We start from the raw sequence: 15,669 nt of genomic DNA on the forward strand, positions 1-15,669 counted from the left end.
GAAGAAAAGCATTTTTTAAAAAATTCTTAATCTTGATATTGGGTTTATCTAAACTTTATCATACTGAGATGATGTTTGAAGAAATGCTCTTTCTGTTTTAGATCCCTGAAATGTTGTTCAGTGAAACAGATGGTGAAGAAAAATATAGCGACAAAAAAAGGAAAGAAGAAAAAAAAACCTCAGGTAGTATTTTGATGAAACTGACTTTGTGAAAGACTTGCCATTTTCTGATGTTACAGATTCATTAAAGGTTCACAGCGATGATAAATTTGAACAATGATAAACTAACATAAAGCTTTCTTTTAAAAAAGGTTTATTTATTTATTTTAGAGAGTAGATGGGAAGGGGCAGAGGGCGAGAGGGAGAGAATTCCCAGCAGAGTCCGTACCGAGGGCAGAGCCCAACGTGGGCCTCCATCCCTGACTGACATCACGAACTGAGCAGAAACGAAGAGTCAGATGTTCAACAGACCGTGCCCCCAGGTGTCCCTAACAAAGATTTCTTTTGATGAAAACGAAACTAAAGCTATGTTTATAAACTCATGTTTATGTCATTTTATATGGGACCTAACTCCTTAACTATTGTTTACATCTAAGAAGTTAAACAATTACACTTTGCCCAGATGATTGGATGTGCTACTTGCTTGGGTGTCTTTAGCTGGAAGGCTAAACTTTTCTATTAGTTTTCACTTTTTGCTGAGATAGGTCACAGCATGCAGCTCATACATGAAAAGGTTTATGGTGCTCTTTGAGTGTGGACGTCATATTTTCTCAGCTCTACTCTGATTAGTTTTGCCAGTTCCCAGTTCGTTTTGAATGTAGTCCTTTTTAGTATCGTAGCACTTCATTAATTTGCTTATCTAATGATCCAGTCATCAGTTAGTTATTGAACTTGTTTTGCCTGAAGCATGGGGCTGGATACTGGAGGTGCCTTGGGAGCTCTAGTGTAATGGAGTGTAGCAGGAGTTGTGTTCTCTATCAACGAAACTCTGGACCAGTGAGGTGAGCGATGGTAGGAGGTGATATGGAGTGACTCTGAGAGTGAGGGGACGTACTGGCAGTGTTACGGCAAATGGACACGGCAGATGGGGGCAGTTTGGGGAAGACCGACTAGGACGGACAAGGCACTGAGAAACCCAGCAGCTGCTTTACGGGATCTGTGAACAGCCCAACGGCTGAGACGTGGATGTGTGAGAGGTAGAGTAAGAGATGAAGGGAGGGCAGGCGGCTCTGGGAATGACAGGCCTCCCGTATCGCCCTGAGGAATTCGGGTTCTGACTTGTGGGTGATCTAAGGTCCTGGAGAGATGTTAGCAGAGATGTAGCCAGAATCTTACTGTAGAAACACGAGTGTCTGTGTCCATCCTTTTCCTCAGTTACTGGAAACTAGCGGGGTGTAGGGAGAAATCGAAGGCGATCAGAGCCCTGTGCAAGGCCACTGCAGGAATCCAAGAGGAAGGAATGGACAGGGGGTACCCAGCGGCGTTCTGGGGGGGGGCCTGATGACCCAAAGGCTGCAGCCGTGAGGAAGGAGGACATGAGGACATTTCTCAGGGTTCTGGCTTAGAATAGCAATGAGAAGTTGCCTTTATTAACCAAGGCAGAGAATGTGAAAGAGCACGGTATGAGGCGATGAGAGGAAGCTAATGTGTTTAGTAACGGATGTGTTCATCCTGCGTGAACTGACTCTTCCTGTTTTGGTTTGGAGGTTCTGTTTTGCCCTGTGTCAAACGACAGTGGATCTGTGTTCCTTGCTTTGGTGTCTCTCTTCCACAAGCAGCTTTTGCCATGTTTGTTCCTGGATTACATGTTCTGTTATTCCAACTAACTGATGTGCTGTGACAGCCTGTAATTTTCTCTTTCTTGCAGTGATAAAAGTGTTCAGAGCAAACATGTCACAGTGGACAGACAGCACTGAAATTAAGTAACTCAAATACATTAGGAACATAGGAACTGTGAATTGATGTACCTTTATGCAAAGATGATGCCTCGTGTTTATAGTTCTGTAGATGGAAGTATCTGGTATGGAATAGAGTTGAGATGAGTTTCTCTCCTTCGTGACGGATCATGTATATATCATATCATTTTGTTTTCTCTTTCCAGTTGATCCCGATTTTCTAAAGTCATTTTTATTAATCCATGAGTCTTGTAAAGCACATGGTGCGACACCAAGCCGGTATATGACCTTCCTGCGCGTGTATTCTGCCATCAGTAGCAGCAAGAAGAACGAGCTGTTGAAAAGACAAAGTCATCTGCAGGTGCTGTATCGGTCACCTCCAGCCATTGTACTTTACAGTATCTGAGATTAGGCTTTAGAGTCACCTTTAAAATGAAATAATACCTTATAAAATAATACTTTTATCTGTACATTCTGAACAGTTGTCTTTCTACATTTCTGTAGTTACAGAGCTTCAACTTAAATGCTGGCTTCGGAAGTTGTCTGAGAGCATGTGCTCTCTAGAGTCCTCGTGTCTCTCTGTTAGTGTCGTAAACTAGGGTCTTTCCTAACTGACCATCCTCTCACGCCTCTGTCTAATTCAGAGCAAGCCTCTAACTGTACTTAGAAGGTCATTCTTTTTCTTCAGTTCTCTGTGCTGCTGTGGGTAAACTACTTAAACTTGCTGACCTGTGACTTAATGGGGTCCGTTGGGTGTGAGTGGGTTAGATGAAGAGCCAGCAGGCTGCCGTCTTCTGTGCTGGGTGCTTGGTGTGTGTTGGCTATGATGCTTTTTGCGGTTACTGTCTCTCCGAATCCTCTCACTTGTTAGGTGACCAACCCCTAACTCCTACTGCAGAGGAGGGGGCATATTTTTCATATATGGAGGAGGGGGCATATTTTCCTTGCCTGGATGACTCATGGGTCGTGGGATGGGGTGCTGTAACGACCAGCACAGGGTCCGAGGCCCACCCACGAGGCCTTTTACGTACTCAGGGAGCCTGAGAAGTGGAGAAGGTTTGCTGAGTCTTTCCTTGCATTCTGTTTTCTGTCTCAGCAGTTCAGTGGGGAAAACCCTGGTCTTGCAGCTCTCAAACATGTGTCGACTATTCCGCTGTCCAGTGCCACTTAGAGCTGTTTGTCTTCTGTGCCTCAGCTTACTGGGCACGCGGCTGAGTGAGTTGTTGCCATGACCAGCACGGACAGCCCCAGCCCACTTGCTAACATTTGTGTGTACACGTTTTCCCTGGATTCTTTCCTTCTGAAAGATTGCCTCAATTCTTTCTCGAACATAAGAACATTCCGTTGGATGTATATATCCCCCATCTTTATCCATTTATCCGGAGAGAGTGTATAAAATACCTTTCTTTATGCCACTTTGACTGCTGCAGGCTGGTGTGTCTAAGCTGAACGAAGCTAAAGCGCTTGTGGACGAGCTGAGCAGGCGAGCAGGGGGGCAGAGCGCGCTGCTGAAGACGAAGCAGGACGAGGCAGATGCCGCCCTGCAGGAGATCACCGCGTCCATGCAGGTGGGCCGCTGCCGGGGACACGTGCCCGCTGCCGCGCGAGGGGCCACGTGTCTACTCACCGGGCTTGAAGAAGTGTTCCCCGTCTGTGCTGAGTCCCACTGCCCGTGTTAGGGACTTGAGCTTTGGCGGAAAAGCAGAGTATTTGCCCATGTTTAAAATCATAGCTCTGTTCTTCTCAATTCGCCATCTGCTGACCTACCCAAACCTTATAAATACAGGAACATTTCAAGTTGGTTTGAATTTGTTGGTAAGCAGCTTTGCTTATCCTCTGCTAGTTAAGTTGGTATTAACTTTTATTTATTATTTTCTTTTCTTAAATTATCCCCTTAAGGCTTCAAAGGTTTTTTTCTCCTGTCTTTAATAATCTCAAGATTTACAAAACACGTCTTTATTCATTTACTTACACTTTCATGGTATTTTAGTGTTCTGATTCTCTCCGCTTCTTGCCATTGCCTTTCCTTTGTCAAACCCTTCAGGGGAGAGTTCTCTGTCGGTATTCTCCACGCAGGTGCCGGTCCGCATGCCCTCCCCTGCGGCTGTGGCCACGCCTCTGTGCTGACCACCACCTCATCCGCCCCCTCATCCTCAGCCCTCCTGTGTCATCTGGGCTGCAGACTCACATCCCCAGTCATCTGCTGGGTGCGTCTTACTAGGGGTCTGTGAGCATCATGGCTGGGTCACATTCCGTGGTGTCTGCATTATATCCCTGTCTCCTTTATCTGATCATCCGCTGATGAATGCTTGGGCTGCTTCTGTAGGCCGGCTGTTGTAGATAATGCTGCTGTAACATCAGGGTGCCCGTATCCCTCTGAATTAGTGTTTTCATCTTCTTCAGGTAAATACTCAGTAATATGATTGCTGGGTCATAGGGTAGCTCTATTTTTAACTTTCTGAGGCACCTCCATGCTGTTTCCCAGAGTGGCTGCACTAGCTCGCATTCTCACCAACAGTGTAGGAGGTTCCCCTTTCTCCACAGCCTCGCCAGCACTGTTGTTCCCTGCGTTGTCGGCAACATAGCTAATTGTTCAAGACAGAATTTCCAGATTATATTAGACTTCCGTTCTCTCAGTCCTTCCTTTCATGAATCTCTCAGTTCTGTAAGTGTACCTCCTCGGTTACGTCTCAGATATGTTTCTCCATCTTCATGTCATGACTGTTAACCTTACTGCAAGTCTAATGCCTCTTTTATTTAAATTAACTTTAGTATTTAATAGACTAATGTATAAATCCCAATAGAACGAAGGGGCACAAAAACTCACAAAATAGTAAGTTTGGAAAGTTATGACTTAAAGACTTACTATTGAGGGGCACCTGGGGGGCTCAGTGGGTTAAAGCCTCTGCCTTTGGCTCAGGTGTTGATCTCCAGGTCCTGAGATCGAGCCCCACATCAGGCTCCCAGCTCATGGGGAGTCTGCCTTTCCTTCTCCCTCCGCTGCTCCCCCTGCTTGTGCTCTCTGTCATGCTTGCCTGCTCTCTCTAAATAAATAGATAATATTAAACAAAGGAGACTTATTCTTGAGCTGCAGTTATCTAGGCCGTGTGATATGGTGTCATGGTGGTCAAGCAGGTCACTGTAACATTAGGAAGTTCAGAAACAGGCTAACGTGCATTTTATTGATTTTATTCAAAATGCCAAAAAATGGGGGAAAAGACAGTCTTTTAAAAAAATGGCATTTGAATATCCACATAGGGAAAAATAAACAAGACCTTTACCTTAAACTTGAACAAAAATTAACTGAATATGGATCATAAATCTAAACGTACAGCATAAAATTAAAAACTTTGGAAGAAAACAGGAGAAATGTTTATGATGCTGGGTGAAACAAAGAGTTTATAGATGGAACACCAAAATAGGAGAAGAAAAAAGGTTGATGAAATTGGACCATGTCGAAATTAAAAACTTTTCTGTGAAATATGTTCTGAAGAAAATTAAAAAGCAAGTCACAGACTGGGAGAAATTTACAAAACAAAAATCTGATAACTGACTTGCATCCAGAATATACAGAAACCATTAGAACACAACAATAAAACAAAAAGTCTAATTTTAAAAAGGGCAACAGATTTGAAGGTGCCCGTGGGATAGAGGACATAGGAAGGGTCAGTAAGTGCTCGAAGAGATGCTCGACATGGTCAGTCATCCAGAAGCACGATCCCTTCCTTCCAGACATAGAATGTGCTGCTCTGTTTCCTTCCAGCTTCTCTTGTCGTAATGGGAACACTCCACGCTCCGTTTTGTTCCAGTGCTTTGCAGGTCATCGTTTTCTTTTTTCTGTCTCAAGACTTTGTGGAAGTTGTTGTTCTGCAGGTGACGCGATCTGCCGTGGCTTAGGTTTACTTCTGTTCACTGTGTTGGACACGTGTGGCTTCTCCCCCGGGACTCTTCCCTCCCTCTTCCCAGGAAGGCTCCCTGCCGTGTGGGGTCGGGACTTCCCTCCCTCCATGTCTCTGTCTTCCCTCTCCAGGATGCTCAGTATTTGGACTGTGGGCTTCCCCTTCTGCATCTCTAATGTTCCTATGCTTCCTCAACTTTGTCCTCCTCTTTTTGCTCTACTTCCTTTAAAAATTTCCCGTTTTCTAATTCTTCTCATGGGTGTTTCATTCCTGCTGTGATGGTATCTCTCAGGAGGGTCGTTAGCTTCACACGTCCCTTTTGTCGGTCTCTTTCATTGATGCGTTAGGCCTTGGGGGATACTTGCTGGGATCTTCTGTTTCCCAGCTGTGTTTTCTTGGGTATTTTTCATACTTGATTGTTTTATTCTTATTCACAAGAGAAGCTTTCTTTGTAAGTTTGGTCATCTTCACTGGAGATCTGAGGGTTCTCAGGGACTGTGAGCTTTACAGGAGGGTTGTCTAGACTGACTCAAATAACAGAATCAGGATTTCCCCTGATATGCCTGAAGAGTTCCATTGGCACCTGGGAAACTCCCCAAAGTGGCAACATTTCCAGATACGTGATGGTTACGCACAGACTCAAGTGTTTCTAGGATTTTATCGAGTACCTGACCTGGTCAGCAATGTAATAGAAAGTCAAGTGTAATTTTCATGCTGTAAAACTTGAGCATCACTTTTTCCTCAAGGTATTTTGGGAACAATACAAATATTTATGTAAAGCAGACAGCCATTTTTATTATTAAAAATACCTGTCACATACTTACCTCTGGAGTAATTTGAGATAGGAAACCCGCGAAGTCTGTGAGAAGGGTGATGTTGTCTACGAAAGGAGGCCGTTGAGCAGTGTGTGCACCCGGTGAGCCGTGGGCCGTGGTCACACGGGGATGGCTGGGCCACTCTCTGGTCGGGCTGCTTGCAGATGGGTTTTCTACAACTGTAACTAGTGGTATTGTCTAGCTGAGATGCAGGAGAGTGGCCATGTATCTTGTAAGTCAGCAATTTTGCTTAGTTATAAGAAGCAGACATTTTGGTTCATCATTTTATTTCGAAGTCCAGTCTGGAGAGACAGCTAAATGTAAAACCGTGTGAACTTCCAAAGCTTGCAGCTCCGGGTTTGTGACATAAGGAAAGTACAAATTCAATACCATGAAATCTCGAGGAGGGGTAACTTCCAGTTGGTGGAGCAGGTTAAGAAAAGAAGCAGCATGTGAGCTGGGCCCTTGAGGGAGTGTCCATGTGTGGTGGAGAACGGGAGCGCCCACCTGAGGGCGCTGGTGGGGACTGGAAGGTGGGCAGCCGAGCACCTATGGGCCTGCTGGGCAAGGGGGCTGACAGGGAGACTGCAGAGGGGCGGGCCAGGGCCCTGATTCTCGACTTTGGCTCCAGATTGAAACCACCTTCGTCTTTAGATATTTCTGGGCCCTCACTGCACCCAGATGAATTATTTTAATATATTTTGGCAACAGAGCACCAGGGGTTGGTGTTGAAGCTCCCCGAGTGATTAGAATGTAGCTGAGAACCGTTGTGAGGGCTCTTGAACAGTTTCCTCACAAAATTTCCTCTCTGGTTTTTCAGTAAGCATCGACAAACCAGATGGAATCAGGCACAATCATCATCTTTATGTATGCGGGATTCTGGATGTTTGCACGGCCAAAAACACCTGGCACCAGTATATAATTTAGTGTTGGACTCTGTACTGGTTTTTGTTGATTTATTTACCATCGTATTATTTGTCACAATTTCAACTTTTGTCTACAGTAAAGTATGGAAACACAAAGTTTTAATATTCTCTAGTCTCTCAGGATTGTTAGTCTTTGCTGTTAGAATTATAGAAGATTTTATTTTCAATTTTTTCATGTATGAGATGAGCATAGTAGTACTAACATCTGGATCATTCATTGCAAGTGTTACATGTGTCTTAGGATAATTTTCTCAGTTCTGCAATTCTGAGTTGCTTGATTTTTATATAAAAGCATTTATTGCTTTGCTCTTCAGAAAAATTAACAACAAATAAAGCGTTGAAACTTCCTGATAATAAACGTATAGTAAATTATAGCATTCATTTCCCAGGCATTTTAGAAACTCTCACGTCAATTAACATTAGAAAAATATTTAATAGAAAATGTTATTTTAAGATAACTTATATTTTTGATATAATGCTTTAAAATACTGAGTGCATGAAAATTAATTGGAATGCCATTTAAATATTCCCATAGGATGCTAGTGAGCAAAAGACAGAGCTTGAAAGACTGAAGCACAAAATTGCCGAAGAAGTTGTTAAAATTGAAGAAAGAAAAAATAAAATTGACGATGAATTAAAAGAAGTGCAGGTGAGCTCCAGTGGACATGTGGTTTGAGCCGGGTCTGACTCCCAACTGTGTCTAGGAGTCCTAGTGGTGTTAGCAGCTTGGCCTAGCTGTCGACCAGGAGAAGAGAGTTTTCACAGAGGAGAAGGGGTTGGGGAGGTCTGCGGGGAGAAGGAAGGTCATCAGAGACTATCTGTATCTTCCCTGAACCATGGTGTTCGTCTAGGAGAAAAATGTGCTGTAGGGGAATTAAGTCAAACTCTTGGGCCCCTTTTTTGGTTCCTTACTAAGTTATCAGCCAGCTGGTTGTAGAATGTAAGGAGCTTCTTGAAAATGGCAAATTGTCTCAAAACAAATTGGATTTTTCTAAATTAAACTCCTACAGTCATGGTGGCAAGAATGTGAAGATTTTGTATTTTGTGTGTTTCAAGGCATTTTGATGTTTGAAGAGAAAGGGTATTAATAAGTCGAGTTGTTTTTAATAAAATGACAAATATGCAATAACTTCTAGAGTTAGTGACTTTTACATATGTTTTTTGAAAATCAAAAGTGGTCTTTGTCTTTTTAGCCTCTAGTCAATGAAGCTAAACTAGCTGTTGGAAACATTAAGCCCGAGTCTCTTTCAGAGATTCGCTCACTGCGCATGCCGCCCGATGTCATCAGAGATATCCTAGAGGGTGTTTTAAGGTTGATGGGTATCTTCGACACGTCTTGGGTGAGCATGAAAAGGTAAGTTCTTGAATTTGTAAAAAATGTTGTTATTTCACTAGTGAAATGCACATTGATTGGTTGATTCATTTATTTAGACTTTATTTTTAAGTCATGTCTACAACGCACAGGGGGCTCGAGCCCACACTCCCCGGATTAGCAGTCACTCCCCGGATTAGCAGTAACGGACTGAGCCAGCCAGGTGCCCCTTGTTAATATTTTTAAATATTTCTTATATTGTTTCTTGAGCTGTGCCTCATTAGTTCTCTAGTTCCACACTTGGCTATAATATTTCAAGATACTGCATGTGATCCTCTGCCAAGATCTACATTTTCTTTTCTCCAGAATAAGTGACATGAGTGTCCACAGAGGGAGAAAGGAATGCCTGAGATCCTGAAGAAATCTCAGTAAATGTGGTCATTTCTTTGGCCAGCACCAGCACAGAGCACTGTGTTGCCTGTGATTTACTGAGGGGAGAACATCGTCCCTGTTCTCAGACGCTTGCACTCTTGGCAGAGTGAGACCAGGGCGGAAGGGGTGAGGGCAGGGCCTAAATCCGTGTTCCTGTCAGAAGTGACAGACTTTGTGTAGCCTCATTTGAAGTAATGTTTTGATTCTAGTTTCCTTGCAAAAAGAGGTGTAAGAGAAGACATAGCAACTTTTGATGCACGAAATATTCCAAAGGAAATAAGAGAGAGCGTTGAAGAACTTCTTTATAAAAATAAGGGATCTTTTGATTCAAAGGTAATTTTTAACAGCTGTGCTATCTGTTCCCTTCCCAGACTGCATAATGTTCTGCTTGTTGGAATGTGATGACTTTTCATTACTGATTATTTACACTGTCTAAAAATTAAAAGTGAAAAAAAAAAAAAGATAAGCCGTAGGGATTCTGTGTCAGAAGGCTTGACTGCAGATGGGGGGCAGGACTCCGGGCTGGGGCTGGGGAGCACCGTTAGTGTCCTATGTGCTGTTGAACCTTCTGACCTGCTGGAAGTCCTCTGTCATGTCTTGACTTCGAACTTGCCTGGTCTGTTTCTCTTTCTTCCTTCCTGTACTTCCTGTACTTCCTTCCTGTACAAGCCCTACAGTACTTGCATCTCATTTTAGTGAATAGTTTGATTTCCAGGATTCTGGTATTTTTTTAAGACCTTTTATTCAAAGTGTCATGTGCAGCATCTCTGACACTGGTAACCTGGTTTCAGAGTTGCTTTTATCCAGTAAAGATGTGTCTCGGGGCCAGAAGAGGAAGAACCGATGCTTGGTCATCGTTGTGGACAGACATGTGTTCATTACAAACATAGCTAATGGAGTGCTGGTATTGATAAAATATCATTATATTAAATATCTCTGTGGCTCAAAAACATTCATTTTGAAGCAGAAGTTCAAGGTTATCTTAATGAAAATAATAATTCACATTATTGTTATTTTAACTGTCAACCAAAAACTTCATTGGGGGGGATAAATTATTAAATGCTTAAGTAAAATAGACTAGAATTACCTTTGCTTTTATTTGAAATGACATTAGGGTGCTGGCTAACTTGTGCTGCATTTTCCAGAATGCAAAGCGAGCCAGCACGGCGGCCGCCCCTCTGGCCGCGTGGGTTAAAGCCAACGTGCAGTACTCCCATGTCCTGGAGCGCATCCGGCCGCTGGAAGCCGAGCAGGCGGGGCTCGAATCGTGAGTGAGAGCTGGTAGAGAGAAGTCTGACTGTTGCTTAATTGCCACAACTTAATGACTTAATTATTGGGGTTTGTTTATGTTTTATGTCTTGTTTATATCTAAAAAGACAGCTGACAACATCAAAACATGTAACGTGAATCAGTTAAATAAAATTCAATGTCAGACCAAAAGAAAAAGCAATTAAAAGAAGGTAGAGAGCAGAACCAACTCATTTTTCCCCTCTGCCATTACTATGTTGTTGGGAGGATAATTGGTGCAAGTTCTTTCACAGAGAGCTAACATTCTGTGAATGAATTCTACTGTGGTACAAAAAAAAAAGTAGGTTTCGGAAAGTTAGGGTTTTTTGATTTGTGTTTTCCTTCCAAGTTTGAGGAAATGTGTTATATATAATTCACAAAACATGGTCTGGGCAGGTAGGGGGACAGTTTCACATTTACTTTGGGGCTCACTGCTTTAGCTGGTGGTGTTGCCCAAGTCAGCGTTGGTTCTAGTGCAGAACAAGAGACAAGTTACATTCTCACCTGATATACGTGTGACCTCATTTCCTCTTACCCTGGACGAGGAGGTTGTTAGCCACCCGAGCTGCTTTTTCTCATTATACTTATGTGAAGTATATGTGGGTTATATATATGTGCGGGATATATATACATGTGGTGTGTGTGTATATATATGTGTGTGTGTGTTTTATATATATGTGGGTATGTGTGTGTACACATACATACATACATACACACACATATATATAATATATATATTATATATTATATTATATATATATGGGTTAATTTGTCACATATTTTTGTGTAATGGATAATGTCAGGTTTTACCCTGATTTAGAGTAAGTATTTTTCACAGCTGAGACATACTGTATCTTAGGGGTATGTTTCCTTTCTTGCACATCTTTTTGTTTTTTTTAATTTCCTCCTTGTTAAAGTTAACTATGATTTGTATGGACATACCACATATTTACCCACAGCCTTAAAACAGAAGCTCACCCACATTCAGAACCTCTGTGTGGTATGTGTTCTTCCTTTCTGTTCTCCCTCGGAGCCTCCTGTCCTGCTCTGTGTGGGCCGTCCCCCCAGGCCTGCGACTCACAGCTGCTGTCTTGACACTTCTCTTCACCAAGGTTCCCTTCCTCTTGTTTCTGATTGTGTTCTTTTGTTTCGGGTCCTACTCTTTCTTAGGGTAGTCCTTCATTTTTCTGGAACACATCCTCCACAGTAGAAAGGGTATGTAGGTCGAAAAACGTTGTGACATCTTGCCCATCTGAAGTTACGGGTGTTGCTGCTGTGTCTGACCAGTGACTGGGCTGGGTGTATGACATTAGGCGAGCAGTAGTTTAATCTCACGGTTTCGAAGGCCTTATTCTATTACAGTAGTTCTCCAAGCGAGACCCCCAGAATGGCAGCATCAGCGTCCCCTGGGAAGTTGGGAAGATCGCCCCCTTTGAGCTCTGTCCACATTGAGTCAGAGGCACTGGGGGTGCTGGGTGCGAGGCCTTGCACTCTGTTCTGAGAAGTCCTTTAGGTGGCTGTGCGAAGTGCATGCGCAGCACTGGGGGCGGGTCATTTCCATCTCAGCAGTGTGGCATTTTTGCAGGGAGGGGGCGAGCCTAGTCGTCTTCTCTGGAAGAGTCTTCCTACTCTCTGCCCGGGGTGTGGGGCAGGGGGTGAGGGTTCTAAGCCCGACTGTCAGGGATGAGTTAAGAGGATGGTCCCTTCTCATGTGGGAGGGGGTCTGGGGTTGACGGGTTGATGATACCAGCTATTGGAAGACTCTCTGTGTTCAGCTCTGTCACCCTCAGAGGCTGCTGTCCCTGTTCCCCAGCATTTGGCATTCTTCTTTGGCTTTTCTTCCTGCAGCCCCTGAACTTTTGGTTTTTGCATTCCATTATGTCACTTAACCATCTTTCAAAAAAAAATTTTATTAAAGCTACTCCATTGAGGTCCTTTTCTCTTTCATTCTCTTTATCTTTGCACATGAATACCTTTTTTTTTTTTTTTTTTCCGCTCCCTTGGTTTCATTTTGGTAGGGCTTTGGAAGGGATAGAAGAGGCTGTTTCTGCTGTTATTGATATATAAAATAGAGTAACTTATACAATTATATCTTAGAAATTTGAAGAAAACTGAAGACAGAAAAAGGAAACTAGAGGAGCTTCTAAATTCTGTTGGCCAGAAAGTATCAGATCTCAAAGAGAAGTAAGTTAAGTTTAAAATGTATTTTGAAAAAAGAATGCATTTTGGATATATGAAAACATACCTCAACTAATGTTTTAGTTTTGAAAATCTTATAATCATTATTTTCACTTCCTTTAGTGATTTATCACTTTCAAGTCGGGAAGCACTTGAAATAATACTGAAGGTTTTCCTTTTTTCAGCAGTGACTTGGAATAGGAACAAGTATATTTGCAGTCGGGGAGCTGTCCCTGTGTCTGCTCCTGAGCACTGGGGCCCCGGGCGGAGGGCTGGGATGCAGGGGGTCACGGGCACAGTCCTTAACGCTGGCGTCCGCATTGCCGTGCTCTCCAGACTGCCTCCCGTGACCTGCAACCTGCCTGATGCGCAGGGTCTCGTAAGAGACTGTTCTGTCCTTTTAGCTTTGTTCTTCTGAGTGTTTAAAAACATGTTCCCTCATGCAAGATTGCACTTAAAAATTGGGAAGTGGGAGAAGATGTGATTAAATACGATGTTATGTTATCACTTGCTTTTAGTTTTGTAAGACTCAAACTTTTCTAAATACAAACCTTTTTTTAAGTGATGTGTTCCATTTTCCTTCCTTTTTTATGGAAGAAATATAGATTACTGTACCAAGAAAGAGACCCATCAGACTGAAAACTATTATTTATTTTCTCCACACAGGAAATAATCATCTTGTTTATGCTTATATATATTTACTTGAAGAGAAAAGAAAAACCAGAAAAGAAATCTTAGACCCATACATCCAGTGTTTTCAGTATTTCTGAATTTTTTTGATGTTATAGATAAGGAAAGAAACTTCATCATTTTTTTCTGGGTGTAATTGGAGAAGCACGAGAAACGTACTTTTTCCTTGCAGTGTCATATGCTGAGAGCCTGTGCTTACTCTTCAGCCAGGTGTCCAGTATTTACTGGGTCATTTGTAGGTGGCAGCCGTGTGTTGGCTGTTGTCCTGGACACTTTACGTATGTGTCATCGTTAGTAACTCACATAAACCTGAGGAGGGGATATGCTTTCATTCTGCACGTGGGGAAGGTGTGTGCGCCTGGCTTGGACAGTCAGTCACCGACAAAGCTGGCAGTGGATCATAGACTATCTCACTCCCTAAAGTCCCTGTTGTTAATCACGGCACCATCCTGTCAGTATTGTGGGAGGATGATTTAAAAAAAAAACCTTCAGAATTTGAATTTTAAGTAAAATGGAATGGCATTTTCCAGGTTAGAGTCACTATTAAGAATAAGTCAATACTAGTTAATAGCCGTTTACTTGATCCTTAATTAAGGTTTAACCGACCCTAGGTTGTGAGTGACAATCTTACATTCTTGTATAGGACCGAAGAAAGAAATAGTTGAAAAATAAGTGTGTTCTATCAATTTTATAATTCTAACTTGACAGAATTGAGACATTTGTCATTTTAGTGCAACTTATACAGAAACATGCAAGTTAGCTTAACTCAGCGAGTGCCTACGGCAGAACCTTGTGCACAGCCTGAGCTGCTGAGCTGGGTACGTGTGGTCTCTGCTTCCCGGCCTTGAGCAGAGCCATGCGTGGAGCCTGATGAGGGGCCGGGAGGCTCTCTAGCCCACACTCTCCAGTACGGTAGCCACTAGCCCTTGAAGTGTGGGCAGTAGGACGGAAGAGGAATTGAATTTCATATATTGTTTACTCTTAATTTAGATTTAAGTAGCCACATAGGGCTGGCGGCCACCATACTGGAAAGCCAAGTCTGGCTCCTTTGTATAGTGAAGAAGGTGCTGGGCACTCGGAGAGGCCACAAGGTGCGCACTGCAAGTCCATGGAGCGTGGCGTCTGATGCGCCCATCTGTGTACTACACACCCCTGCTGCTTCCGGGGGGCACCCGTGACGCCACCTGTTCAGACAGGCCTGTTCTGAGGATTACATGATCTGCTTTTTCGTTGCTGCTTATTGTTTTGTTTCTCATGCCTCGCACAATCCTGGGCATTTTCTAAGTACTTACGTATTTGTTGAAGGACTAGGTAGTCAGCTGGAATGTTACTGTTTCATTTCATAAAACAACAACCTTGTACAAGCATTTTTTTTTTTTAAGATTTTATTTATTTATTTGACAGAGAGAGATCACAAGTAGGCAGAGAGGAAGGCAGAGAGAGAGGAGGAAGCAGGCTCCCTGCTGAGCAGAGAGCCTGATGCGGAACTCGATCCCAGGACCCTGAGATCATGACCTGAGCCGAAGGCAGCGGCCAAACCACTGAGCCACCCAGGCGCCCTTGTACAAGCATTTTTTAAGGAAAATAATTAGAAAGGGCAGTTATAAACCTGGGCAAATGGGCACATTGGGAAAATATATATGTATTGGGTTGGATATTTGAAATGATTTTTAAACTTTTATTTATATTTTTGATAGGTAGATATTTGAAGGAGTTAGAATGCAGGCGAGGAAGGGGTAAGAAAGGGGCTAGAAGGGTTCCAGGCACGTGGCACATCCTGAAGAAGCAGGTAGAGGATAGCGTGTTTGTCCTTTCGAGGCTGACGTGAGGTTTGGACGATGGAAAACTGAAGCAGCCGATGGGGCCTGACTTCCCGGGCCCTGAACGTCACGTGAAGTTTGTGTGCAGATCCGCGCACTGGTGTGTCTGCTCTGTGGGCGATAATCTTGAACACGATTACTATCAGTATTACCGTTAACTACATTCTTAGACAAAAGCTCACTTTCCTAAGGATCATTCAGTCAAATCCCTCTCACGTCCCTTTGCCTTTAACTGATGCTACTGTTGTCACAGATTCCAGAGCAGGACGTCAGAAGCCGCCAAACTGGAAGCTGAAGTGAGCAGAGCGCAGGAGACAATCCAGGCCGCCCAAGTTCTCATCAGTCAGCTCGACAGAGAGCACAAGCGCTGGAACGCTCAGGTGTGCTGGGCGGGGGTGGTGGTGGAGGGTGACAG

At 43.4% G+C, this 15,669-nt stretch overlaps 1 protein-coding gene across 5 annotated transcripts in view; it reads left to right on the forward strand.

The window, feature by feature from the left end:
• Nucleotides 1-15,669, forward strand: part of DYNC2H1 (dynein cytoplasmic 2 heavy chain 1) — a 256,619-nt gene that overhangs the window by 85,483 nt on the left and 155,467 nt on the right. For all 5 annotated transcript variants that reach the window (XM_059179365.1, XM_059179368.1, XM_059179382.1 and 2 more), the window contains exons 53-61: nucleotides 102-183; nucleotides 2,102-2,256; nucleotides 3,326-3,463; nucleotides 8,071-8,184; nucleotides 8,729-8,889; nucleotides 9,489-9,612; nucleotides 10,425-10,546; nucleotides 12,664-12,750; nucleotides 15,508-15,634. In XM_059179365.1, the coding sequence (XP_059035348.1) occupies nucleotides 102-183; nucleotides 2,102-2,256; nucleotides 3,326-3,463; nucleotides 8,071-8,184; nucleotides 8,729-8,889; nucleotides 9,489-9,612; nucleotides 10,425-10,546; nucleotides 12,664-12,750; nucleotides 15,508-15,634 (1,110 nt within the window). The remainder of the gene's footprint in view (nucleotides 1-101; nucleotides 184-2,101; nucleotides 2,257-3,325; nucleotides 3,464-8,070; nucleotides 8,185-8,728; nucleotides 8,890-9,488; nucleotides 9,613-10,424; nucleotides 10,547-12,663; nucleotides 12,751-15,507; nucleotides 15,635-15,669) is intronic.

The sequence above is a fragment of the Mustela lutreola genome, chromosome 1 (assembly GCF_030435805.1).
Source record: "Mustela lutreola isolate mMusLut2 chromosome 1, mMusLut2.pri, whole genome shotgun sequence".
In the NCBI taxonomy this organism is placed as follows: Eukaryota; Metazoa; Chordata; class Mammalia; order Carnivora; family Mustelidae; genus Mustela; species Mustela lutreola.